At 41.1% G+C, this 21,416-nt stretch overlaps 1 protein-coding gene across 2 annotated transcripts in view; it reads left to right on the forward strand.

The window, feature by feature from the left end:
* Positions 1–20,175, forward strand: part of VAPA (VAMP associated protein A) — a 37,531-nt gene extending 17,356 nt beyond the window's left edge. The window contains exons 2-7 of one of the 2 annotated variants that reach the window (XM_082853452.1): positions 712–864; positions 3,682–3,785; positions 4,314–4,394; positions 12,232–12,366; positions 16,487–16,660; positions 19,718–20,175. In XM_082853452.1, coding sequence (XP_082709578.1) covers positions 712–864; positions 3,682–3,785; positions 4,314–4,394; positions 12,232–12,366; positions 16,487–16,660; positions 19,718–19,876 — 806 coding nt within the window. In that variant the 3' untranslated portion in view covers positions 19,877–20,175. The remainder of the gene's footprint in view (positions 1–711; positions 865–3,681; positions 3,786–4,313; positions 4,395–12,231; positions 12,367–16,486; positions 16,661–19,717) is intronic. The other variant, XM_082853451.1, reaches the window with a different exon arrangement.
* Positions 20,176–21,416: the final 1,241 nt, after the last annotated feature.

Consider the following 21,416-nt stretch of genomic DNA (forward strand, 5'->3'; position numbering starts at 1 on the left):
TTCTGCCAAGAACAAAAGTGGCGGTACTGTTTCTCCACACCTCACTCCCCCCTTTTTTAAACAAAAAATGGTTTAGGACTTATTTAATTCAGGCAGGACTGCATCACCTTTTGGGTTCTTTGTTTTGCAGTTTTATGTTTGGGTGTAGAATCAAAGCTTAAAAAAAACTTTGTATGTAGAGCATTTGACACGGTGCTCTTAATAAACACTTGACAAATATGTGAGTGAAAGAATGAACGAGTGAAGGGATCAAACTTAGTTGAGGTGAAGCAAGAGCACCCTGTCATTGGGTTCGTCGGCTTCTGATGGAGAGGTTTTGTGGTCGGCTCTGTCAGGTGAATCTGAAGATTGGCATTGGTTTGCAGACCACTGGAAATCCCGATCTTTTCAGTCATGTGGTAAGAGCATACTCTAGGAATACAATTTTGGGCTTATTTCATAAATTGAAACTTTAAAAATATATTTTATTTGATAGAAACAATACATGTTCATGTAGTGATTTTATAAAGTCTGGTAAGGAATGAAGAAGAAAATAAAACTCCTTTGTGTGTGTATACCTGGAGGTATATTTAGGTACACAGACTTTCAGTACATACTCTATATAAAATTGAGGTTATGTGCATCCAGTTTTGAATTCTGCTTGTGTGTGTGTGTGTGTGTGAATCCAATTAAAATTTTTTTTTCCCTGTTTTTGGTTTTTAAACCTTACAGGCCCCTTCACAGATGTAGTCACTACAAATCTTAAGTTGCGAAATCCATCGGATAGAAAGGTGTGTTTCAAAGTGAAGACTACAGCACCTCGTCGATACTGTGTGAGGCCCAACAGTGGAATTATTGACCCAGGGTTGACTGTGACTGTTTCAGGTAGCAAACCATGTCCTGAATTTATGCTGTTCTTTTACTATATGCAAACTGCTGCAGGAAATGTCTTATCTTGGGGTGAGGGTGTATGTGGTCAGTTTGTAAGCAGTTACTGTCGTTCAAAAAATGTTCTATCTATTCTTTATTTCTACAGCTTACTACCACATTCTCTGCCCGTATTATTTTGTCTTTGAAATGTTGTATCATTTTTGTGATTGCTCATCCTCATTCATTCAGATCTCTAGCTGTTGTTACGTATCGCATGCAGCTGTGGAGGTGTTATCCTAAATCTTTTGCTTAAAAATGTACAGTGCCTCTTTTTTGCCAATAGTTGTAAACTTAGATGCGTCTTTCTGCCTTTTATTGTTAATGCCAACAGTGTCCCGCACTTGAAAACTTTAGTTTTGTCACCCCCTTTTGTGTTTACTTGTAGTCCAGGGAATGTGCTTGGTTCCTTCCATGTGTGATTGCTTACTCCTGCCGTGGAGTCTGTGCTGGTGCCAGAGTTAATGCCCTCAGACTTCCCTGACGATATCCTTTCATGATACCATCTAACATAGCAGAGTGATAGGAAGCAAGTAGGAGAATGTAGTTTACTTATGGGAGAACTTCTCAGGCCTCACACAGAGACCATTTACTTGTATTTTCTAGCAGTAGTTCTCACCTCTGTGAAGCTCTGCTGTAATTGCATAGAGAGCAGGAACACACACAGACCTTTCCAGATTAGAATCTCTGGGGACACAACCTAGACATGTGTATGTTAAACAAAACAAAACATGCCTGCGTAATCCTGATAGGTATTCCTAAAATATTAAAATAATTCTGTATCAGTTTTCTAGTTTTCAAGCCCACAGTGGATTAAAAACAGAAAATTATACAAAGAGTGAGTGCCCGGGGCAGGCTCACTGAGATGTTCATCAGTGGAACCTGACTGCAGAGGCAGTCAAGGACAGACGTCAGAGTTCTTGGGGGCACTTAATCCTCCCTCAGTAACTGTGTTCCCAAACTCAGAGCTAGGAGGGCCTAGAGAAGATGCTTTTAGTGAGTCTAGTGTGGTGGCCTGGCAGGCCTGCTTTCATGTTTGTCTGGCCGAACTGTCAGTTCATGGGGAAGATGGGTGGGCAATAAGAATAGTTGGCAACGAGTGTTCTGGAAGTTGCTCTCTAAGTCCACAAGCCTTTTTAGCTCAATTGGAAGAAGATAAAATTATTTCTATCCACATGGTTAAAAATAGATTTTGGTGCAAACAGCTATATCCCTAGGAATCCATGGAACTATTCAGAAGGACTTTTTCTTTAGGATTCTAGCTTTCTGAAGTTTTACTGTATTAATGTTTCTTAAGAACCTGTATACTTCTCAAAGCCCTTTCTCTCACATAAGCCCCTTGTATTGAGCACCTGACTTACTAAAAACTCCTTACACACCAGTTACTGTTTCCATGCACACCCTTGATCCCTCTCCTCCACTGAGAACTGGCACTCCAGTGTTCAGTGCAGTGCCTTTCCGGGTGAGCAGGCACTCCAGCCACGCTTCCTCCAGCAGCCTTCCCTGATTGACTCTGTCTGCATACTCTCTCCTTTTCTCCCTCTCTCTCCCTTTAGCATGCACCTTTATGGATTTACTCCTTTAATCTGTGCTAAGATTGTCTTCCTCTTGTTACATGGTCTGTAGCCTTAGAAGTATGACTGTCATAAAGTCAAAACCATGTTTGAAGTTTTCTTTTTATCCAGTTTCTAGTGAATAGCGTAGGGTGGTTGTTCAGTGAAGGGTGTTCCTGGAGATACACTGTGCTTTATCTGGGTTATGGGCATTTATCCTGTGCATTTTCTACAGCTGTATATTTGGCCCTTAAAAATTTTTTTTTAACCATGATGGGAGTTAATGGACTTCTCAGACATACCTTATAAAGAAGATGTTCTTATATAATTGATATTTCTTACATTTGCTTCATTTCATCTGTCTTTTTGAAAATGTTGACATCTGTCTATCTTAGAAATAATCTAAATATTAGCAGGGAAGTAATCTCCACAATATTGTATACATATTGTGTACAATTGCTGATTCATTCTTTATATTCTCTTATTAGATTTATATTACATAATTTTAAACCACATGGAACGTCTAAAAACCCTCTTGTAGGCCACTGAAAATCATAAATACTTCAGAAAAAAATTTGAATATAATTATTAGGAAGCTGGAAAAAGTTTAGAAATCATGAGGCTGTATGGTTTCCTTGTACACTTTGTTGTCCTAGATTCATTTAAACAAATTAATAAACTCTTCTTGAATAGGTGTGTATTTAAAATCTATTTTAGAAAAATTAGTTATATCAGAACACTAATATATGGTAGTGAGTTTTTATGTTACTTAGAATTTCTTCTATAAATACTTCAGTTGTCTAATTTTAAGAGCTGTTATCACTAAATACTAATGTGAAACCTAAGTTTATATTATAAGTGGTTTTAATAGGCAATTTACTAGATTTTGAGTTTATAGGCATTTTAATAGTTAATGTTGGCAAAGTTTTGAAAAATTTCCAAACTTAAGTTTAGAGAGGGCAATCATAGATGGATATTTATTTATTTTTAGTAGACATTTGTTTATTTTATGGGTTGTTAAGGACTTAGCAAATCAGAAAGGTAGACAGTTTAAAAATAATTGGAAACCATAAAGTTGTTTCTGGATCCTTACTGTAAATAATCCAGTGGGTGCACCTTTCCTGGTTTTCTTTAAATTTGCAAATTAGTGAGTGAGTACTAGGAATGCAAAGAAGCAAACAAATGCAGAAGTCACTGTCCTGTGTCCTTTCTTCTTCTTTAGTAATGCTGCAGCCTTTTGACTATGACCCCAATGAGAAGAGTAAACACAAGTTTATGGTACAGACCATCTTTGCTCCACCAAACATTTCAGATATGGAAGCCGTGGTGAGTAGAGAAGTTGAATAGAAGTTGTCTGGGGAAATGTTGTTTAAACTGTGGGTTTTGTTTAGTTCTCCATTGAGAAACCTGGTTTTTAAAATTAACAAAATCTGTAAATCTGTTCACTACAGATAACCCTGACTCATTTCAAGAACGAAGGAATTTTGAAATAGTACGCCTTAGAGACAGTTTTGAAGTGCTGCTATTAAGAGTGAAGTCCTGTAATCTCTAGGGCTGTTAGTGTGATTTTAATGGATTGTGATAGTAGCTCTTCGTAGGGTTCTATAGAACTTCTATAGGAAGTTCTGTGGCATTGCCGGTACCTGTGGTGGGTGAGAATAACGCAGTGTGTACAGGCAGCTGTAGTCCTGGCTGACCTGGGGAACCCCCTGCGCACGCGCACGCACACACACACACACACACACACAGACACGCACGGCAGCTACGCTAACCCTTCAGTTGTCCCTTGAGGCGAAACCTATTTGTCCCCATTGTATCTCCTCTGTCTCATTGTTTGGTTTTGTTTGCTTTCAGTGGAAAGAGGCAAAACCCGATGAATTGATGGATTCTAAATTGAGATGTGTATTTGAAATGCCCAATGAAAATGATAAATTGGTAAGTAGGAAAATATAAGAAAATTGGAAGCTATTAAGCTCTCAGGTACTTTGAGATTGAATTCTGCTTCTGGTTTTGGCCTTTGTGATTGTGTGATATGGCTGTTCCACTTTATCAGACTCAGTGTTTACGGTTTTTAAAAACTTAATGTGTATATGCTCTTTTCATTTCATAACATTTTGTTCAAGAAGAAAAATACTTTTAGATACAAGCTGGATGATGGAGAAGAACCGCCTAATTCTACCAAAATTTTGCTACTTAAACCACTTCAAGTTCTTTGTTAGAATGAGACATGTGTATACATAAATATAATTAAATTACAGACATAAACCACTTTTTGGCAACTATATACCTGCAGTCTGGGGATAAGATTTAATTTACATGGACAAACAGTTTATTCCAAATTTGGCTATTTCCAGATATTTTGTTCACTATTGATCAAAATACATCTGATTTTATTCCTTAGTAAATAATTTTTATGTTGCTTTTTGATTAGTGTGAGGCAAATACAATTTGAGGGACTGAAGTGTATGTGCATGGAGTTTAAAAAGTAGTCTTTTTTTTTTTTTTTTTTTGTGGTACGCGGGCCTCTCACTGTTGTGGCCTCTCCTGTTGCGGAGCACAGGCTCCGGACGCGCAGGCTCAGTGGCCATGGCTCACGGGCCCAGCTGCTCCGCGGCATGTGGGATCTTCCCAGACCGGGGCATGAACCCATGTCCTCTGCATCAGCAGGCAGGCTCTCAACCGCTGCGCCACCAGGGAAGCCCTAAAAGGTAGTCTTATAGAATGGGTTGTGGTCACTTTATTCCTTTTCTGAAACGCAAATTAGAATTTTTTTCTGTGGTTTGTAGGAGGGGCTTGAAGGGTAAGTAGGTTTTTGTGTGTGTGATTTAACATATAAAATAATATGGATAAATAGAATTGTTTGGCACAATCAGATTATAATTTTACATGACTTTTTTCTTTGCCCTGGAGGCCATTTGCCCTATTGAAAAGTAAACTTGCAGATTAAATACGTGGGGTCAATTGTTGTGTTACTCTTAGGATAAGCTGAAATGAAGAAGTGCCTGAATGGTAATTAGGTGTTGACCAAATCATTTATTGTGTTTTTAATGCCTTATTAAAGGGATTTTGAAATATTTGCCAAAAACAAAAAAATGTGAATACATATGTTGTTACTGGAAAGTGAGATTTTGATGGCATGTTGATGCTTCCCATTTGGAGTTTACTTTCTCTTTTGCTAGGCTGCCAGGACGCTAATAGCTTGCATAACTCTTATTATTGGAACCAAGAAAAGAGCACATTCATCTCGGTTGACTTATTTTATTTCTAGTTTTATTGAGCTATAGTTGACATACAGCACTGTATAAGTTTAAGGTGTCAGCATAAACACTAGTGTTACATATATTGTGGAATGATTACTACAGTAAGTTTAGTTAACATCCACCATCTCATATAGCTACCCAAAAAAAAAGTTTTTCCCCCTCTGATGGGAACTCTTAGGGTCTGCTCACTTAACAGCTGTCAATATACCAAACAGTGGTGTTAGCTAGAGTCAGCATGTAGTACATTACATCCCCAGTTCTTGTTTATCTTCAATTTTGTACCTTCTGGCACCCTTCATCCAGTCCTTCCTCCCCGTTCCCCGCTTCTGGTAACCACAAAGCTGATCTCTTTCTACAAGTTTGGGGCTTTGTTGTTTTGTTTTAAGATTCCATGCATAAGTGAGCTCATACAGTATTTATCTTTCTTTGACTTATTTCACTTAGCATAATGCCCTTAAAGTTTCATCCATGTTGTCACAAATGGCAGGATTTCCTTTTTTTAATGGCTGAAATAATATTCCATTGTATCTGTATATTCCAGTCTGTATATATATACCACAACTTCTTTATCCATTCATCTCTTTTTTTTTTTTTGTGGTACGCGGGCCTCTCACTGTTGTGGCCTCTCCCGTTGCGGAGCACAGGCTCCAGACACGCAGGCTCAGCGGCCATGGCTCACGGGCCTAGCCACTTCGCGGCATGTGGGATCTTCCCGGACCGGGGCATGAACCCATGTCCCCTGCATCGGCAGGCAGACTCTCAACCACTGCGCCACCAGGGAAGCCCTAAACATTTGTTTTTTTGCAGTTTGTTTGATTTGAAATCAAAATAAAGTCCACATACTGCTATTGGATGGTATGTTTCTTAAGTCTCTTAATCTATAGATTCCCTCTGTTTTTCTCTTGTAAATTATTTATTAAAGAAACCGAGTTTGTCCTGTAGACTTTCCCACGGACTAGATTTTGCTGATTGCATCCTTCAGGTATCTTTTAACTTCTCTGCTGTCTTTGGTATTTCCTGTCATTGGATCTAGAGACTTGATTAAATTGAGGCTTATTTTTGCGGTGAGGGAGAGGCAAGACTACTTTGTAGGTGGTTATCTGTTCTCTCAGGGAGGTACCTAATGTCTGATTTTTTTTGTTTTGAAGTTAGCAGCCGTTGGTGTGCAGTGTGTAGATGAGTGGTCCCAGCCAGGGGTGGTTTGCCCCCCAACGGGACAGTTGTCAGTGTCTGGAGACATTTTTGGTTGTCACAGCTAACGTGGAGGGGCCTACAGACGTCTAGTGGGTAGGGGCCGGGGATGCTGCTCAGCTTCCTGCAATGCATAGGACTGTCCCCACAACAAAGATTCTCCAGCCCTAAATGTCAGTGCAGTTGGAAGTGAGTAAATACAGTTTAAGTCCATTGATTCATTCAAGGTTGTGTAATGGTGACTTTGTCATTACTGCTTCATTGTATTAGTTAGAGAGTAACTGGAGCTCATCTGATACCCGCTGATTCATTCAATGGTGGAGTTCTAAAGCTTTCTCTTAAGTTATAGGCTTTCAAAAAATGAGTTGGTTACAGTGTCCCTCTGATGATGTACAGTCAGCTTTCTGTCCTCCTTCCTTTCCTTCCCTTCCCTCTTTGCCGTGTTGTTATGGACTCATGGACTTAAACTTCCTGCTGTTTCAGCCCCTTGCAGTTATCGTATTGGTGATCAGATTGGCTAGTAGCCGGCTCCTGAGTCCTTTCACCTTAGTAGTCTGGTAATTTCCTTCATGTCTAATATGGCAAGATACTTCCAGGCTCAGACCTGGGATTAGACATTTCTTCAAGCCCTGGGTCCTTTCAGTGGGAGATGGTATTTCGAGACCACAAGCTGGGCACTGGGAGTAAGACAGTGATTTTTAGTTTTGTGAGAATTCCTATCAAATCATTCTTTTGGCCAAGATTCTAGTGGAGGCCTGATTGTCAGTTGAAGGCACTTTTAATGGTAAAATTTTAATGGTGAAATTAGTCAGTATCACATAAATCACATAAGATGATGCTCATCCTTTTATTTTTTGAGGTGTTGTGATTGTGTTTAATGGTTGGGTTATGTTCTTGAAGCTCTTGGATAATTCAGATTGTGTAAAATCCAACACTAACTGAGAAGGATGGGCAGGTCCTCTTGTGCACCAGCTGCAGTGCTGTTGGAATTAGCAACTCATATGGCTTCTTAGCTTTGCTGTTATGCTTCTTGATGGACATTTTTAAGTGTTTGGAATTCACATTTCAAGTTTGGCACATAAAATGAGACTTTTAATATTTCAGTATATCAGATTTATATAATTCAAATGTGCAAAAATATTTGTATCTATACTAGAGGTGGCCTTAATTGATTAATGTGCGTGTTAAAAAGAAGGGCTGAAATACAGCTGTGTTTTTATGAGGCGGTGTTTGCCAGAATGTGTTGGTTTGGAAGGGCTCTGTGGTCAGATGAGTTTGGAAAAACGCTATAAATAAGCACACTGCATATTTGCACATTAAAGGCTCTGAATAAAGAAAATCTGATTAACCTAGTATTTCTTTTTTGTTTCATATAATGCAATTAACTTCCCATGGAATGCCAGATGTTCTGTAAAATACACTTTTGGAAACGCCGTTCCTGTGTAAGCTCATTCTTGTGGAGCTGCTAACCTGCAGGTTCTACGAGAAATCCCCATTACTGAGGGATCACTGAAGTGGGCGCAGCCTGGTACAGACCTGGTGCTGTCCGAATTGTTGATTAGTGACTTCCTGTCAAGTCATAAGCTTACTGTTGCATCGCATCCTTTACAGAAAATGTGAAACCTCAGAGTAACCAAATCTGGAGTGTTTATAATAGTATAAAATATATAAAGTTTTTGTGTATTTGTTATAATGATTAAAGATGAAACCTTTGGGCTTCCCTGGTGGCGCAGTGGTTGGGAGTCCGCCTGCCGATGCAGGGGACGCGGGTTCGTGCCCCGGTCCGGGAGGATCCCGCGTGCCGCGGAGCGGCTGGTCCCGTGGGCCATGGCCGCTGGGCCTGCGCGTCCGGAGCCTGAGCTCCGCAACGGGAGAGGCCATGACGGTGCGAGGCCCGCGTACTGCAAAAAAAAAAAAAAAAAAAAAAAGATGAAACCTTTTACACACACACACACACACACACAAAACACCTCTTTTCTAATACTTTATTCATGTGGTAATAAAACCCTGGTGGTAAGACCCTAATGGTATCTTGCCATTTCTGGTTTAGTATTGTCTACAGATGAAGTTGATGAAACTGCTTAAAGACCATAGTATCTCTAACATACTGATTTCTTTCTAGTATCCATAGATACAGTTACGAAATTACTTAATATCCTTTTTCTGTATGTCTGTCTTCAGTTTAGTATGAACTTTGTCTGTTAGGAAATTAGGGCATCATTGAGTAGTGTTTTACCTAGATAAAGTTTGTCAGTTTACTACAGACAAATTGGTAAGATGCCATATGAAGCTGAATCCTGACTACACAAATTGATTAAAGATGAAACGCCCTTATTCAAGGAAAACACATTTCTAAATGTGCAAGATTCACAGAAATATGAGAACTGTTGGCAGCCTGTATTTTTAGAAGTAGAGTACAAAATATATTTTTTAGTTTATATAGTCACGATTGCTGTTAGTAAATTCCTATAGTGACATGGTTTGACCCCTTATTTATTTTAGTTTGTTTGTCAATATGTTTTAAAAAGTTTGTTAATTTAAGCAAACTTCAGTTTAGTTTTTTTTTTTTTTTTTGCGGTACGCGGGCCTCTCACTGTTGTGGCCCCTCCTGTTGCGGAGCACAGGCTCCGGACACGCAGGCTCAGCGGCTATGGTCACAGGCCCAGCCGCTCCATGGCATGTGGGATCTTCCTGGACCGGGGCACGAACCCGTGTCCCCTGCATCGACAGGCGGACTCTCAACCACTGCGCCACCAGGGAATCCCCCAGTTTAGTTTTTAACTAAGTTGCTGGTGACAACTTTTTTTTTTTTTTTTTTTGGTGGTGACAACTTTAATACACAGCTCTCTCCAGATGGCACATGTACTTTGTGTTCAGCCTTAGTGTTCAGAGCAGTGGAGAAGCCCATGTTCAGTTACACATTTACTCCAAAGAGTTGCTCATCAGAATTTATGATCTTTAGTAATCAACTTAGAAAATTTTGGTTTGCATCCAAAGCAGTTAGATAGCACAATAGCTATCATGGTTATTGATACTTTCTTCTCAGAGTTGGTGTAGGTAGCAGGTAGCAAAACGTGCTGTTGATTCAGTGTTTCTTATGTTGGGCACCCCATCCCACTCTCACCCCTGCCCGCAGCTCCTCACCCACCTCCCCGAGCCCTCAAAAGAAGTAGACAGTCAGTCAAGTACGTTATGTAAGTACACCTTTCCCTGTTCGAGGATCTGGATCTTGTTAGGTGTGCTGTTAGTTCTTGGGCATTTACTGTCTCTAAAGACAGTTGAAAACGGCTGTGTTATTATTTTGTTGATTTCTTTAGGTTTTTTAGGACCTTGATACTGAATATATAACTCAGAAAATGATTGAAGTTTTTAGTCATCTTGTAGGATAAGAAAGGTGCCAGCTTTAGAAGTATGGTGGTTGAGTCCATGTTTTTATTTTTATGGTTTAAAGAGATCATTTTTGTGATAAAACAGTCCTAATTTATTTGGAACCATCATTAGAATACGGGCTTCTTTTTGGAAAATAGCTCTCTGATTTGGATCATACATAGAATGACCTAGGAGTCCAAGAACCCTTTTATTTTAGAATAAAAAGAGGTACTATTAATAGTTATTCCTGGACAACAGGCATTAACTAATACTGCCCTTAGGCACTAAGGTGTGTGGTCCCCCTAGTCCTCGGGGACAGCAGGACTTTGGGTGCATTTCAGTAAGGTAATGGCCCACAGCCTTCAAATGAGTTATGTTCAGGGCTACTACTGAGAACCGCGCAGCACATTCCCTGGGTTGTTGACAGCTGGACGCAGATGATACTGGAGTGTCGACTACTTTCTATTTTACAAACTGGAGTTCTGTGAATTATTAGCTCTTTTTAGTTATTATCAACTCTATAGTATGAAATCTAATGTCCAGTTAGTGGTTGTGTTTTTTTTTAGGATTGAGTGTGGTTTTAATTAACTTGTTATGATGTTTTACAACCTCTTCAATTCTTTATGTTGAAATAAAAATTTTTTTTGGTTTATTTTAGGCCACCAACTCTACTTGACATTTTCCAAATTTAGAAAAATTACTACATTTCATTTATGCCCTCCATTTAACATCTATCTGTTAATGACATATTTTCTAGGGAAAAATACTTGTCATAATGAAGCCTGAAGGACTGTTAAGAATAGGGAATTTCAGGGGCCCTATGTATAAAGGCTTTTTGTAATGAAATATACATTATTTTCTGTTGAGACAAAGAACAGATTGGGGACAATGCATTATTAAGTAAGATGGAGTTGTCTTAGTTATGTACAATGACCTGGATATCAGTAAGTATTTTATTTGTTTGTTTTTATTTTTGGTTGTATTGGGTCTTTGTTGATGTGCGTGGGCTTTCCCTAGTTGCGGTGAGCGGAGGTTACTCTTCGTTGTGGTGCACGGGCTTCTCATTGTCGTGACTTCTCGTTGCAGAGCACAGGCTCTAGGCGTGTGGGCTTCAGTAGTTGTGGCATGCAGGCTCAGTAGTTGTGGCTTGTGGGCTCTAGAGTGCAGGCTCAGTAGTTGTGGCGCATGGGCTTAGTTGCTCTGTGGCATGTGGGATCTTCCCGGGCCAGGGATCGCACCCATGCCCCTGCATTGGCAGGCGGATTCTTAACCACTGTCACCAGGGAAGCCCTCAGTAAGTATTATTTCAGAGTCTGCTCCAACCTTTTTGTATAGTATTATTTTTATGTGTATTAAAGGAATTAGAGAAGGTAGGAAGAGAACTGTGGAGATACTAATGGAATACTAGAATGTTCTGTGTGTCTTTGTTTCTTGATCCTGGGGGGTAAGTGGGTGTGTGTGTGTATGTGTTTGGGGAGGGGTGTCGTTGAATACAGGAGAGGTTTATAAATCATTGCAATTTTCGAACCCTTGAAAAAATTCATTTTAACATTGTTCAGTTAGAGTGTTAGCAAAGGTAAGAAAATATGAAGTGCTTGTTCTTCAGGTACTGACAAGTATTGAGTAGTAACAAAAATTAAGAGCCACACAGAGGGTACTCATTCTAGGACAACGTGAGGCTGGCTTAAGTTTAATAAGGTTTCTACATTTAGTTAGTGAACATAATGCAAGTTGATTATAGCTAATTAATAGAAAAAGTTGAGAAATGTGTTGTATTTTTTGCTTTAACATAGCTATTATTTATTATTATTATTTCTTACGCATAACACATCTTTATAGAATAAGGTGATTGTTTTAGAACCTAGTGATTTCTGTGTTAGTCATTCCCAGTCCCACGCAGGAGAAGTCAGAGCTTGGTGTGAATCTGAGAATGTGTTTCCTCTGCACCTCAGGGTGTTGCTCCGCCGGGGCCGGCCCTGGCTGTCGCTCCGTCGAGCAGCATCAACAGCACAGTTGCAGCACCTGCCAGTTATAGCGCGAAGAATGAGCCCAGGGCACTCAGTGTGTTCAAACAGGAGAAACAGAAGGTTTGTTTCAGGGAGCTAACAGATAGACAAGTCTGCCAGTGTCACTGGTTATGGTGATGTGGTCACCCAGCACGTACGAGGTGTTTATTGTGTGTTGTGAAGGAATTAGAGTTGAAAATGTCAGATATGTTTAAAATTACAGTAGAACCACAGTCACTTAAAAACCAGGCATACAAACTATTCTGTTCTAAAACAACAAATACCACACTTAATAAAATCTCCGTAGTGAGCAGGACAAATGTAAGTGGCAACATTATTATGAAATTGGTGTAATTTTCCCTGGCACTGAGATTTGGGGAGCATCCTCTAAAAAAATGTGAACAGACCAGCAGGTGTAGCAGTAAAGGCGGGAGCTGGTGAATGTCACTCTCCAGGCAAGTATTTGTGTTTATATATTTAAAAAGAAGATCAATGAGATTACTGCTTTATGTTTTCTTATCCAGTACAAATAATACTAACCCTTCTTTAACTGTCATTGTTAGTTATTTACAGTGCCCCAGGGTAGGAGAATTTGTGGCAGAAGCCCTAAAGATCTTAGGTCATATTTGAATTTATTCATGTCTCCGTGTGTGTGTGTGTGTGTGTGTGTGTGTGTGTATGTGTGTACACTTAACATTCACTCAAGTGCAATGCCAGCGCATCAGTAGATGACAGTGACCTCCTGGTGGTGTCCTGGATGCTATATGATTCCCTTTCTCATTTCCTGCTTCTTGGGAGCTCCGGGAACCCCACAGTTTGAACAGGCTGCTGATACTTTGATTTGGCTTTGCAGGGAATGTGTATACTAAGGCTTAAACAAAACCTGATCCTCTATCTAAATGTCTGATACTTTTAAAATTTTGTGATTTTAGTTATTTACTTCTGGGAATCATGATCCTAGAGAAAAAGAGTAAGTGGGTTGTTCAGAGTGAAAATATATCTTCGGTAACTTTATTATTCAAATACTACCTCTTCCCAGTTAAGGCCTTACTCAGGCCTTCTGACAGTTTCCTGCTGTGGCTCTTGGCCTTGCCTTTTACCTCCCTGTAATACACTTGATCCCTTACTCTTAACAGGAGTTACGAGAATGTAGCCTCGTGTTTACATTCTTTGGCTCCTTTGTCCATCCCAAGGCTTCAGTGCAAAAACTGAATTTGCCTTGTATTTATATTTCCTTTTCTGAACAGTCCCAATGTCCTCGCTTTTTCTAATTACCCCCAAAAGGAATAATTTAGAATATTGGAACTGAAATTCTAAAGGTTGTTTAAAAAAAAGTGCAGAAGTAAATTCAACTTATAGATAGGAGATTACTGCAGGTAGGCTAAATAATATAAAAGAGTGGAAAATGTACGAGATACCGTGTTTTCTCTTATCTCGATACCATGGCCTGACCGTCGAGTCTGTTCTGAGTTGCAGTGTTAGATATAATGTGCGTGCAGTGTCACTCCTCAGCTGCCTCAGAATCAGAGCGTGTCAAGTCCCTCCAGTTTGCTTGTTCCATGGTTCTCAGAACAGCCAGTCTCCTCTTTCGGGACCAGTCTGAAGCAGCTCTCAAGGAACACACTGTTTTTCTGGAGCCAAACCTCACCGTGGCGCTCCTGAAGGGAAGCCTGTAGCTGTCTCAGCAGCCTTAGTGTTCCCACCAGGCTCCCCAGCTTGTCTCCACACCCGTGACTCTCCTCCCACCCCACCCACTTTAACCACCGCCCAGGTAGCTTATACATGGTTCTACTTAAATTAATTACTCAATCAATATATTAGATTTTTTTGCCTCTGCTCTGTATGTTGCCTGGTTTGTAGGGGGCTAAATGGTCGTGAGCACGTGGGGTAAGTGGATTTACTCAGCGTGACTGTTGTGTGACTTGCTTGGCTTACTTTGGACAAGCGTTTAGGCTTCACTGTTACCATTTGCACTCTCGTCTTAACATTTATGCTCCACAGATTGGTTATGACATTTCTTCTCCTTTTTCTTGTAAAAGCAATATATCAACATTAAGGAAAATTTTCAATAAAAAGAGAAATCTAATTCTGCCACCATGAGAAGATATTGATTGACATGTTAATTAAAATCCCAGAGTGGGAAGCTACCCATCAAATGTCTAACAAGAGTGAAATGTTGAAGTAATTTTGGTAAGGCACAGAATAGAATATTTAATGACATCGTGTCATTTAAAATGATAATTAGAAGATGTACATATAAATGAATAAAGATTAAAAAGTTACATGTATGCTGATTTTATAAAATATGCATATGAAAGAGAATATTGGAAGATAATATATAAATAATAGTTATTTTAGGTTGATGAGAGAATGGGAGGTAATTCCCTTTCTCCCTCTCGTAATTCTCAATTTTCTGGAATTTCAAGAATTTGTTTAAAAATAAAAAGCCAATTGTGAAGAGTTTGATGATTCCTCATTCTAATTTTTTTTCTCTTCACGTTTTGGCCTTTTGTATCTCCTCGTAATTTCTTAGTCACCTTTCTGGTATGAGTGTGATATTTTCCCCCAAACCTAAAGATTGCTGAGTTGCCATGTTGTTGACTGTTCGTCTTCACAGAGGAAGGCCATGTGCCATTCTGGTTCCCAGAAGCTGGACTAGTTCTAGGTTGGAAAGTGCACACTTGAGAAGTCATTTTGAAATGAATTCTAATTACTGTTAAGGAAGAGGATAGGAAAAGAAATTGGTGGAGAGCAGAAACATCTGAAACAGGATTTGTAAGAGTACGATGAGATTGGTTGGGACGGGGAGGACAGAGTGGAGAACAAGAGGCTCGCACAGGAAGCACAGTGCCGGATGGTGAAGCAGGCTTCCTAAAACCCGTCACAGCGGGGATGCTTCTGAAGAGAAGTGGGAAAATCTGAATGATGACTGGAACCTCAGTACAGTACTACTGATTTTTACATGGATTTAGACAATGGCGATCAAATCACAGCCCCTTCATACGAAATACTAGTTTTGTCCCTGTTTATACTGAAAGTAAATTCAGGAGCTGGGATGCTGTGTTAGGTGTGTGACCTGTAACTAAATCTTCCTGATGAGTGCTGTGGAAAATGCCATAAAGTTGATTTTGGAAATGTTCTTGTTAGAAGTTTATATCTGAATAAAGCAGTTTATACCTTTCTTTTTGAAAAATTAAATTTTTAGCAAGTAAAATTTTAATTAAAGACAAGAATAGTGCTAGTCCTATTAGGGAGCTTGTGAAGGCAGAGATGAGATTCCGGTGGATGGGTGTTGGGTTGAGGCTCAGGGATGCTTAGGCCCTGCCCTGTGCCTTTCTCTCCATGCCTTTGCCACTAGTTCCAATGGGTGAGTGCTGGCAGGAGTGAAGATTTGGGGGCTCATAATTTTAAAGGTGCCTGAGTACCACTGTGGTTCCACATTGAGTTTAATGAGTTAAAGCAGGTAGTGTTACTAATGATTTGAAGGGATCGTTTATATTTGAGTTTAAAGTCGTGAAGTGGACTCCCTCCCCTCTTTTTTTCCCCATGATACATGTTTGTGTTCATCATCTCCCCTTCGGTGCTCATATCCTTCAGTTATTTTTCCCCATGAATAGAAGTTAGGTTTTCTTTCAAGTGTTTTTCTTAGGTAGTCTCCTGATTTCATTGTGTGTTTGCAATAACATCCCCCCTTCCCTCCAGAACCCCATTTGAATTGCAGAATCAGAGCACTGAAAATGAACTTCATGTTTGGATTGGTTGGCATCACTCAGCATACTTATTGAGTAACTACTGTTGGCCACAGTGCTGGGTTTAGGGGTAAATGCAAAGAGGAATGGCTCTTGCTTTACTCAGGCTTTGAAGCGTTGTAGGAAAGAACACCAAAAGTACAGTGTTGTGCTGTGTGCTCAGTGCTCTGGTGGAGGTAAGTGCACAGGGTGGCGGGCGCAGAGGAGGGGTGGTTCACGTGCTTTGACCTCGCTGACTGCTGGTGTTTACGGCTGTCGTCCTGTGCAGTTGTTCACAGGTGACCGGGCATTGGGTATTTAAAAAACTTTTTAATAATGAAATTGAAAACTGTCAAAACTTTGCATGTAAATAATTTCTTGGAGATGGATGTTTGGAGTTTTAAGTTGTTTAAAAACTTGTAAGGAGAGTTAGTCAGTTGAAAAACGCCCCGCCCGCTGTCTTTGTGCTGCAGAACGACATTGAACCCAGCAAAGCCGTTCCCCTGAACGCTGCGAAGCAGGACGGGCCCGTGCCAAAGCCACACAGTGTTTCCCTCAATGATACTGAGACGAGGAAGCTCATGGAAGAGTGCAAGAGGCTCCAGGGAGAGATGATGAAGCTATCGGAAGAAAACCGACACCTGAGAGTAAGTGCTCGCTCCTGGGAAAGGAACTTGATTGCAGTGAAGGCAGCGGGGAGGTGAACGTTGTTGGGCCATTTTGTCTGTCAGCTTTTACATTTACCCTTTTTCAGTTTTCTCCTTTTCCCCAATTTGCTTCTGTCCTGGCCTTGGCTCCCCGCCAGCCTCTTCTTACACTTGGGCGGTGGCTGCTTCTGTCCCGTGCTCCCTTCCCAGCAGCTGGCCTGGGTGTTGGGGTCTGGCCGTGGCCTTGCTGGCTTCCTCTCTCGCTTGTGCAGCCTTCTCATTCTGGGCCCTGGTTCTGTCACCTGCTGCAGCAGTGCTGTCCCCAGACGGGCACCCCGTTGTCCAGGGTGCTTGAAATGTGCTTAGTTGGAATTAAGATGTGCTGTGAGTGACATAGTGCCAAAAATAACCAAAAAAACCCTCTTTTTTTCCGTATTGTTACATGTTGAAATAATATTTTGGTTATATTGGATTGAATAAAGTATATCATTAAAATTTTGCCAATTTTTTGTACCTTTTTAAATGTGCTGTTAGAAAATTTAAAACTCCATGTAGGGCACCCATTGGAAGTGCCTCTCCAGGTCGTGTCAGTCAGCACTGGGCTGGGGGTCCTGGAGGAGCCTCCTCTGCTATAGCAGGAGCACTTCCCTCCGAGGGCGGCCCGGCGCCCTGCCCTGCCCACGTGGCATGCACACACGCACACACGTCTCATGGTGCTCGGTTCTCATCACCTTGTCAGTATGACCTTTTCTGGGACTCTCTTCCCCTGAAAAGAAAAGAGAAACAGTCTTGGAATGCTGCCTCCTCTGTTTCCAGGCTACCGCTTACCTCTTCTGGCTCCCATTTGTCCGTCTCCCTCCAGCGGGCTGGGGTGTCTCGGAGGCAGGGGCTGTGTTCACCGCCTCTGCGTTCACGGCACATGTGCACAGCGTTCATTCACATTTGAGTGAGTGAGCAGTGGGCTGTGGGATAGTGTGGAGTTTACTAATATTTCAAGACCTGAAGACCTTTAAGTTGCTTTTTGAGGCTTTGTTTGAAGCTTTTCATGTCAAAGTAGATAGTATTGATACTAAAATGTACTTAAAGTAAATAAGCTAAATTGTGGGATGTCATCTACATCTGATTATCTCATAGCCTGTGGAAACTACACTCTGAATCAAAGGCACTATGTCTTGGCTTGATGTGCTGAGACGGCTTTTCAGGCTGTTTCTTCCTATTCCACAGCCCCGCCGCAGAGGCCCCTGCCCCCAGCGCCTGTCTGGAGAGTGGAGAGGTGGTCTCATGTTACACCCACACCCACGCCCTGTGGAGTTTTAAGGGTGCTGTTTTTTGTTACTTTTCCTTTATGTGCCATGACTTCCTCAGTCCTGTATGTGATGGAAGACGTGCTCCTCAGTGTACTGAGAGCCACGGCCCGTCTCCTGGCTGGGAGGGAGAAGTGCCTGGGTCGGGCCGGGCTGGGGAGATAGGTGATAAGATTGATTCCTGGTCCTGACTCTTTATGGACTAACGTTCTGTAGATGTTATTTGAAAAAGCGTTCTGCTGTTTAAAAGAGAAAACAAAAGAACCTTGAAGACCACTGGTTTACAGAGTCAACTTCTGGACCTTTAACAGTTCACACTAAGGCCCATCATCGCTGGTTGCCAGGTTGACTTCCTTGAGGGGTCTCATCACTGCCCTTTACGTTCCGCAGCCCTGGCCTTCTTCATCCAGCCTGTGCATCGGAATCTGCTGTGAGCTCTTAAACACACGTGTTCAGGCCCTCCCGAGACCCCGGGAGGCAGAATCACCTGGAGTAGCTTTTAAAGTTCTTGCCGGGACTGAGCATCATTGTTCTGTCCACACGGGACTAATAAGAACAAGACCCAAACCCGCAAACCCTCAGAAAATCCAGTCATGCAAATAAAACAGCATGACGTCAGGTGCACTCTTCCCCTGGGTGTTATTAGTGCACACACTAGAGGAACGAATCAGTGTGAGAAAGTAAACAGGAGCGTGTGCTGAGGAGGTGAAAGCCTGCCCCGTATTCATCTGGTTGGGATGATGGACCAGGTAAAGCCCTGCCTAGGTAAACCGGTGTCAGTATTTTCCCCAAGGTCATTCTGCAGCTGGTAAAGTGTCATAACAACCTCCTGCTTAGAGTGACTGCTGTCCTGTTACTGAGAAACCTGGTCCCCTAAAGTCACAGACTGACTGTCAGAAGCTTCGCTGGGTGAGGCTGTGTCAGTCAGCACGGAGCAGCCACCCGGTCTGGAGGATGGGAGTCACTGTGATGGCAGAGAAGCGGCCTCCCTTTCTGGTCCAGTTGCAGAGCCTCAGGTGCGGGGCTCTGCCTACAGCATCCCACCCCTGTTGTATTTGTAGTTTCCAAGGAAACGATTCTGTCTCTCCTCTACAGTCCAGACTCTGGTGCTGACCCCTTTACACAAAGACCTCCTGCTTTGCTTTGAGCACATTGAAACGCTGCGTTTAAATTCCATCCTGCACTCCCCCTCCCCAGTCCTGTAGAGTCCTGTCTCTTCCCTGCGCTCTGCTGTGTGGGGCCCTGCTTGTGGCAGGTCAGACTAATGACCTAACTTTGTTTCTGGTGGTCTTTGGCTGATGGAGTCCAGCGTGAAGATGCTGTCGGCCACCTTGGGGAAAGTGCGCGCGTAGAATTCTTCTTTAATTGTGTTAATTTTAGTGGGATTTTTCCTTCTGTGTAAATACAACCGTAGCTGATTTTTCAGTTTTTTAGGAGTATATTTCTTGGCTCTAGTTTTTAAAATAAGCATTATTGAGGTATAATTTACATTCCATGAAGACACCCGTTGCGAGTGTACAGTTCAGTGATTTTTTTTTTTAGTAAATTTATGGAATGTGCAGCCATCACTGGAGTCAGGTTTTAGACTGTTTGTATCACCCTAGAAAGTTTCCTTAGGCTGGGTAGCAGCTTGTCCCTGCTCTTGCCCCCAGTCGTATGCATACTGACCTGCCTTTTATCTGTATATTTGTAGCTCACTAGTCGTATGAATATTTGTTTTTAAAACCTCTTTTTGTGCATATATTTTTTCTAGGATGAAGGCTTAAGGCTCAGAAAGGTAGCACATTCGGATAAACCTGGATCCACCTCAGCTGCGTCCTTCAGAGATAATGTCACCAGTCCTCTTCCTTCACTTCTTGTTGTAATTGCAGCCATTTTCATTGGATTCTTTCTAGGGAAATTCATCTTGTAGAGTGAAGCATGCAGAGTGCTATTTCTTTTTTTTTCTCTTGACCAGAAAAAGATTTGTTTACCTACCATCTCACTGGTAGTGTGGCCCACAGTGACCATTCTTTGTGTGTACAGCGTCATATAGGCCTCGCCTGTAACAGTCTCACGGTTAGAAACACAGTAAGAGCAGAGTGTTGGGCTCCCGGACAGCGTGAACGTCACCAGACCATCCCTAGCAGGTGTCATTGCACATTCAGTCCTTTATGAAATTCATAAATAAAGAATTGTTCTTTCTTTGTGGTTTTAATAAGAGTTCAAGAATTGTTCAGAGTCTTGTAAATGTTATTTTAATAATCCCTTTAAATTTTATCTGTTGCTGTTACCTCTTGAAATATGATTTATTTAGATTGCTAATCCCACTCATTCAGGAAATGCCAAGAGGTATTCTGTGGGGAAATGGTGCCTCTTACAGTGTAAATTTTCTCCTTTACCTTTGCTAATATCATGGCAGAATTTTTCTTATCCCTTGTGAGGCAGTTGTTGACTGAGTTTTTCATCCTTCCAACCCTGTCCCATGGTATTTAACACAAAAATAATAAAACTGTTAACAGATTCTTGCTCGATAGCTTGTGTTTGTCGTGTCATTAGATGGGATGCCAGGGAGTGTGCTGTGTGGTGATCTGGGTTATAAAATGCGTAATTTATCTCATGGAAACCCTTGCGGATATTAGAGTATTTGTGGTTCAAAGTCCTCATTCTTTTAAGGAAAGGAATTGATAAAATTTCAGGCCATTTTTGGAGTTTTGGAAGATCATAATCCATTTGTCCTCAAGATAATATAAAACAAGCAAAATACCATGAGTATAAAAGTGCTGTAATTTCAGTCAGTTTACATGTCTGCCCTGTGGCTCTACTGTGTTTAATTTATCCTATTCTTAATAGGTTCTTTTAGTGTCTTCTCAAGAAAGACCGATTCTCCTTGATTATAGTCACTGCTTTTTGACCAGCCTAAGAATTCCTTTTATTTTATAACATTTCATAATAATAGTTAAAAGTAGGTTTTTTCCCATCCAGTTTGACACGCACAGTAATTTCCATTATGGAAATTTGGTATTACTAAGTAAACCTTGGGAATTCCTTTGTGAAAAATGACCTTATCCTTTGCAGATCTCTTTGTCAACCACGTGAAATATGTTTGCACTATAAATGCGTGACGGTCTGGCGTACTTTCCTGTACTTAGTCTTATGTCTCATTTAGTTAATCTCTGTTGGCATAGAAAGTTTTGGAACCAGAAAAAATAGATTCACTTTTTCTACTAAGTACAGTCTAATACAAGCGAATTTTGAAAATAGGTGTTGGTTTTGTGAAAGATGCACTTATATTTGAAAGGGAAATTGGACTCTGGGACTTGACATGGTGCAGTGAAGTATGTTGGCCCCAGGTCTGTGTGTACCTTTTATAATGGAGTGAGATGCTCTGAAGTATTTTGGTTGCATTTTTATTTCAAGTATGTTTTGAACTCGTCAGAGCCCGTGTGCTGTGGTGTTGCGCTGTATGTTAT

Source organism: Leucopleurus acutus (assembly GCF_964270905.1).
Source record: "Leucopleurus acutus genome assembly, chromosome: 13".
Taxonomy (NCBI): Eukaryota; Metazoa; Chordata; class Mammalia; order Artiodactyla; family Delphinidae; genus Leucopleurus; species Leucopleurus acutus.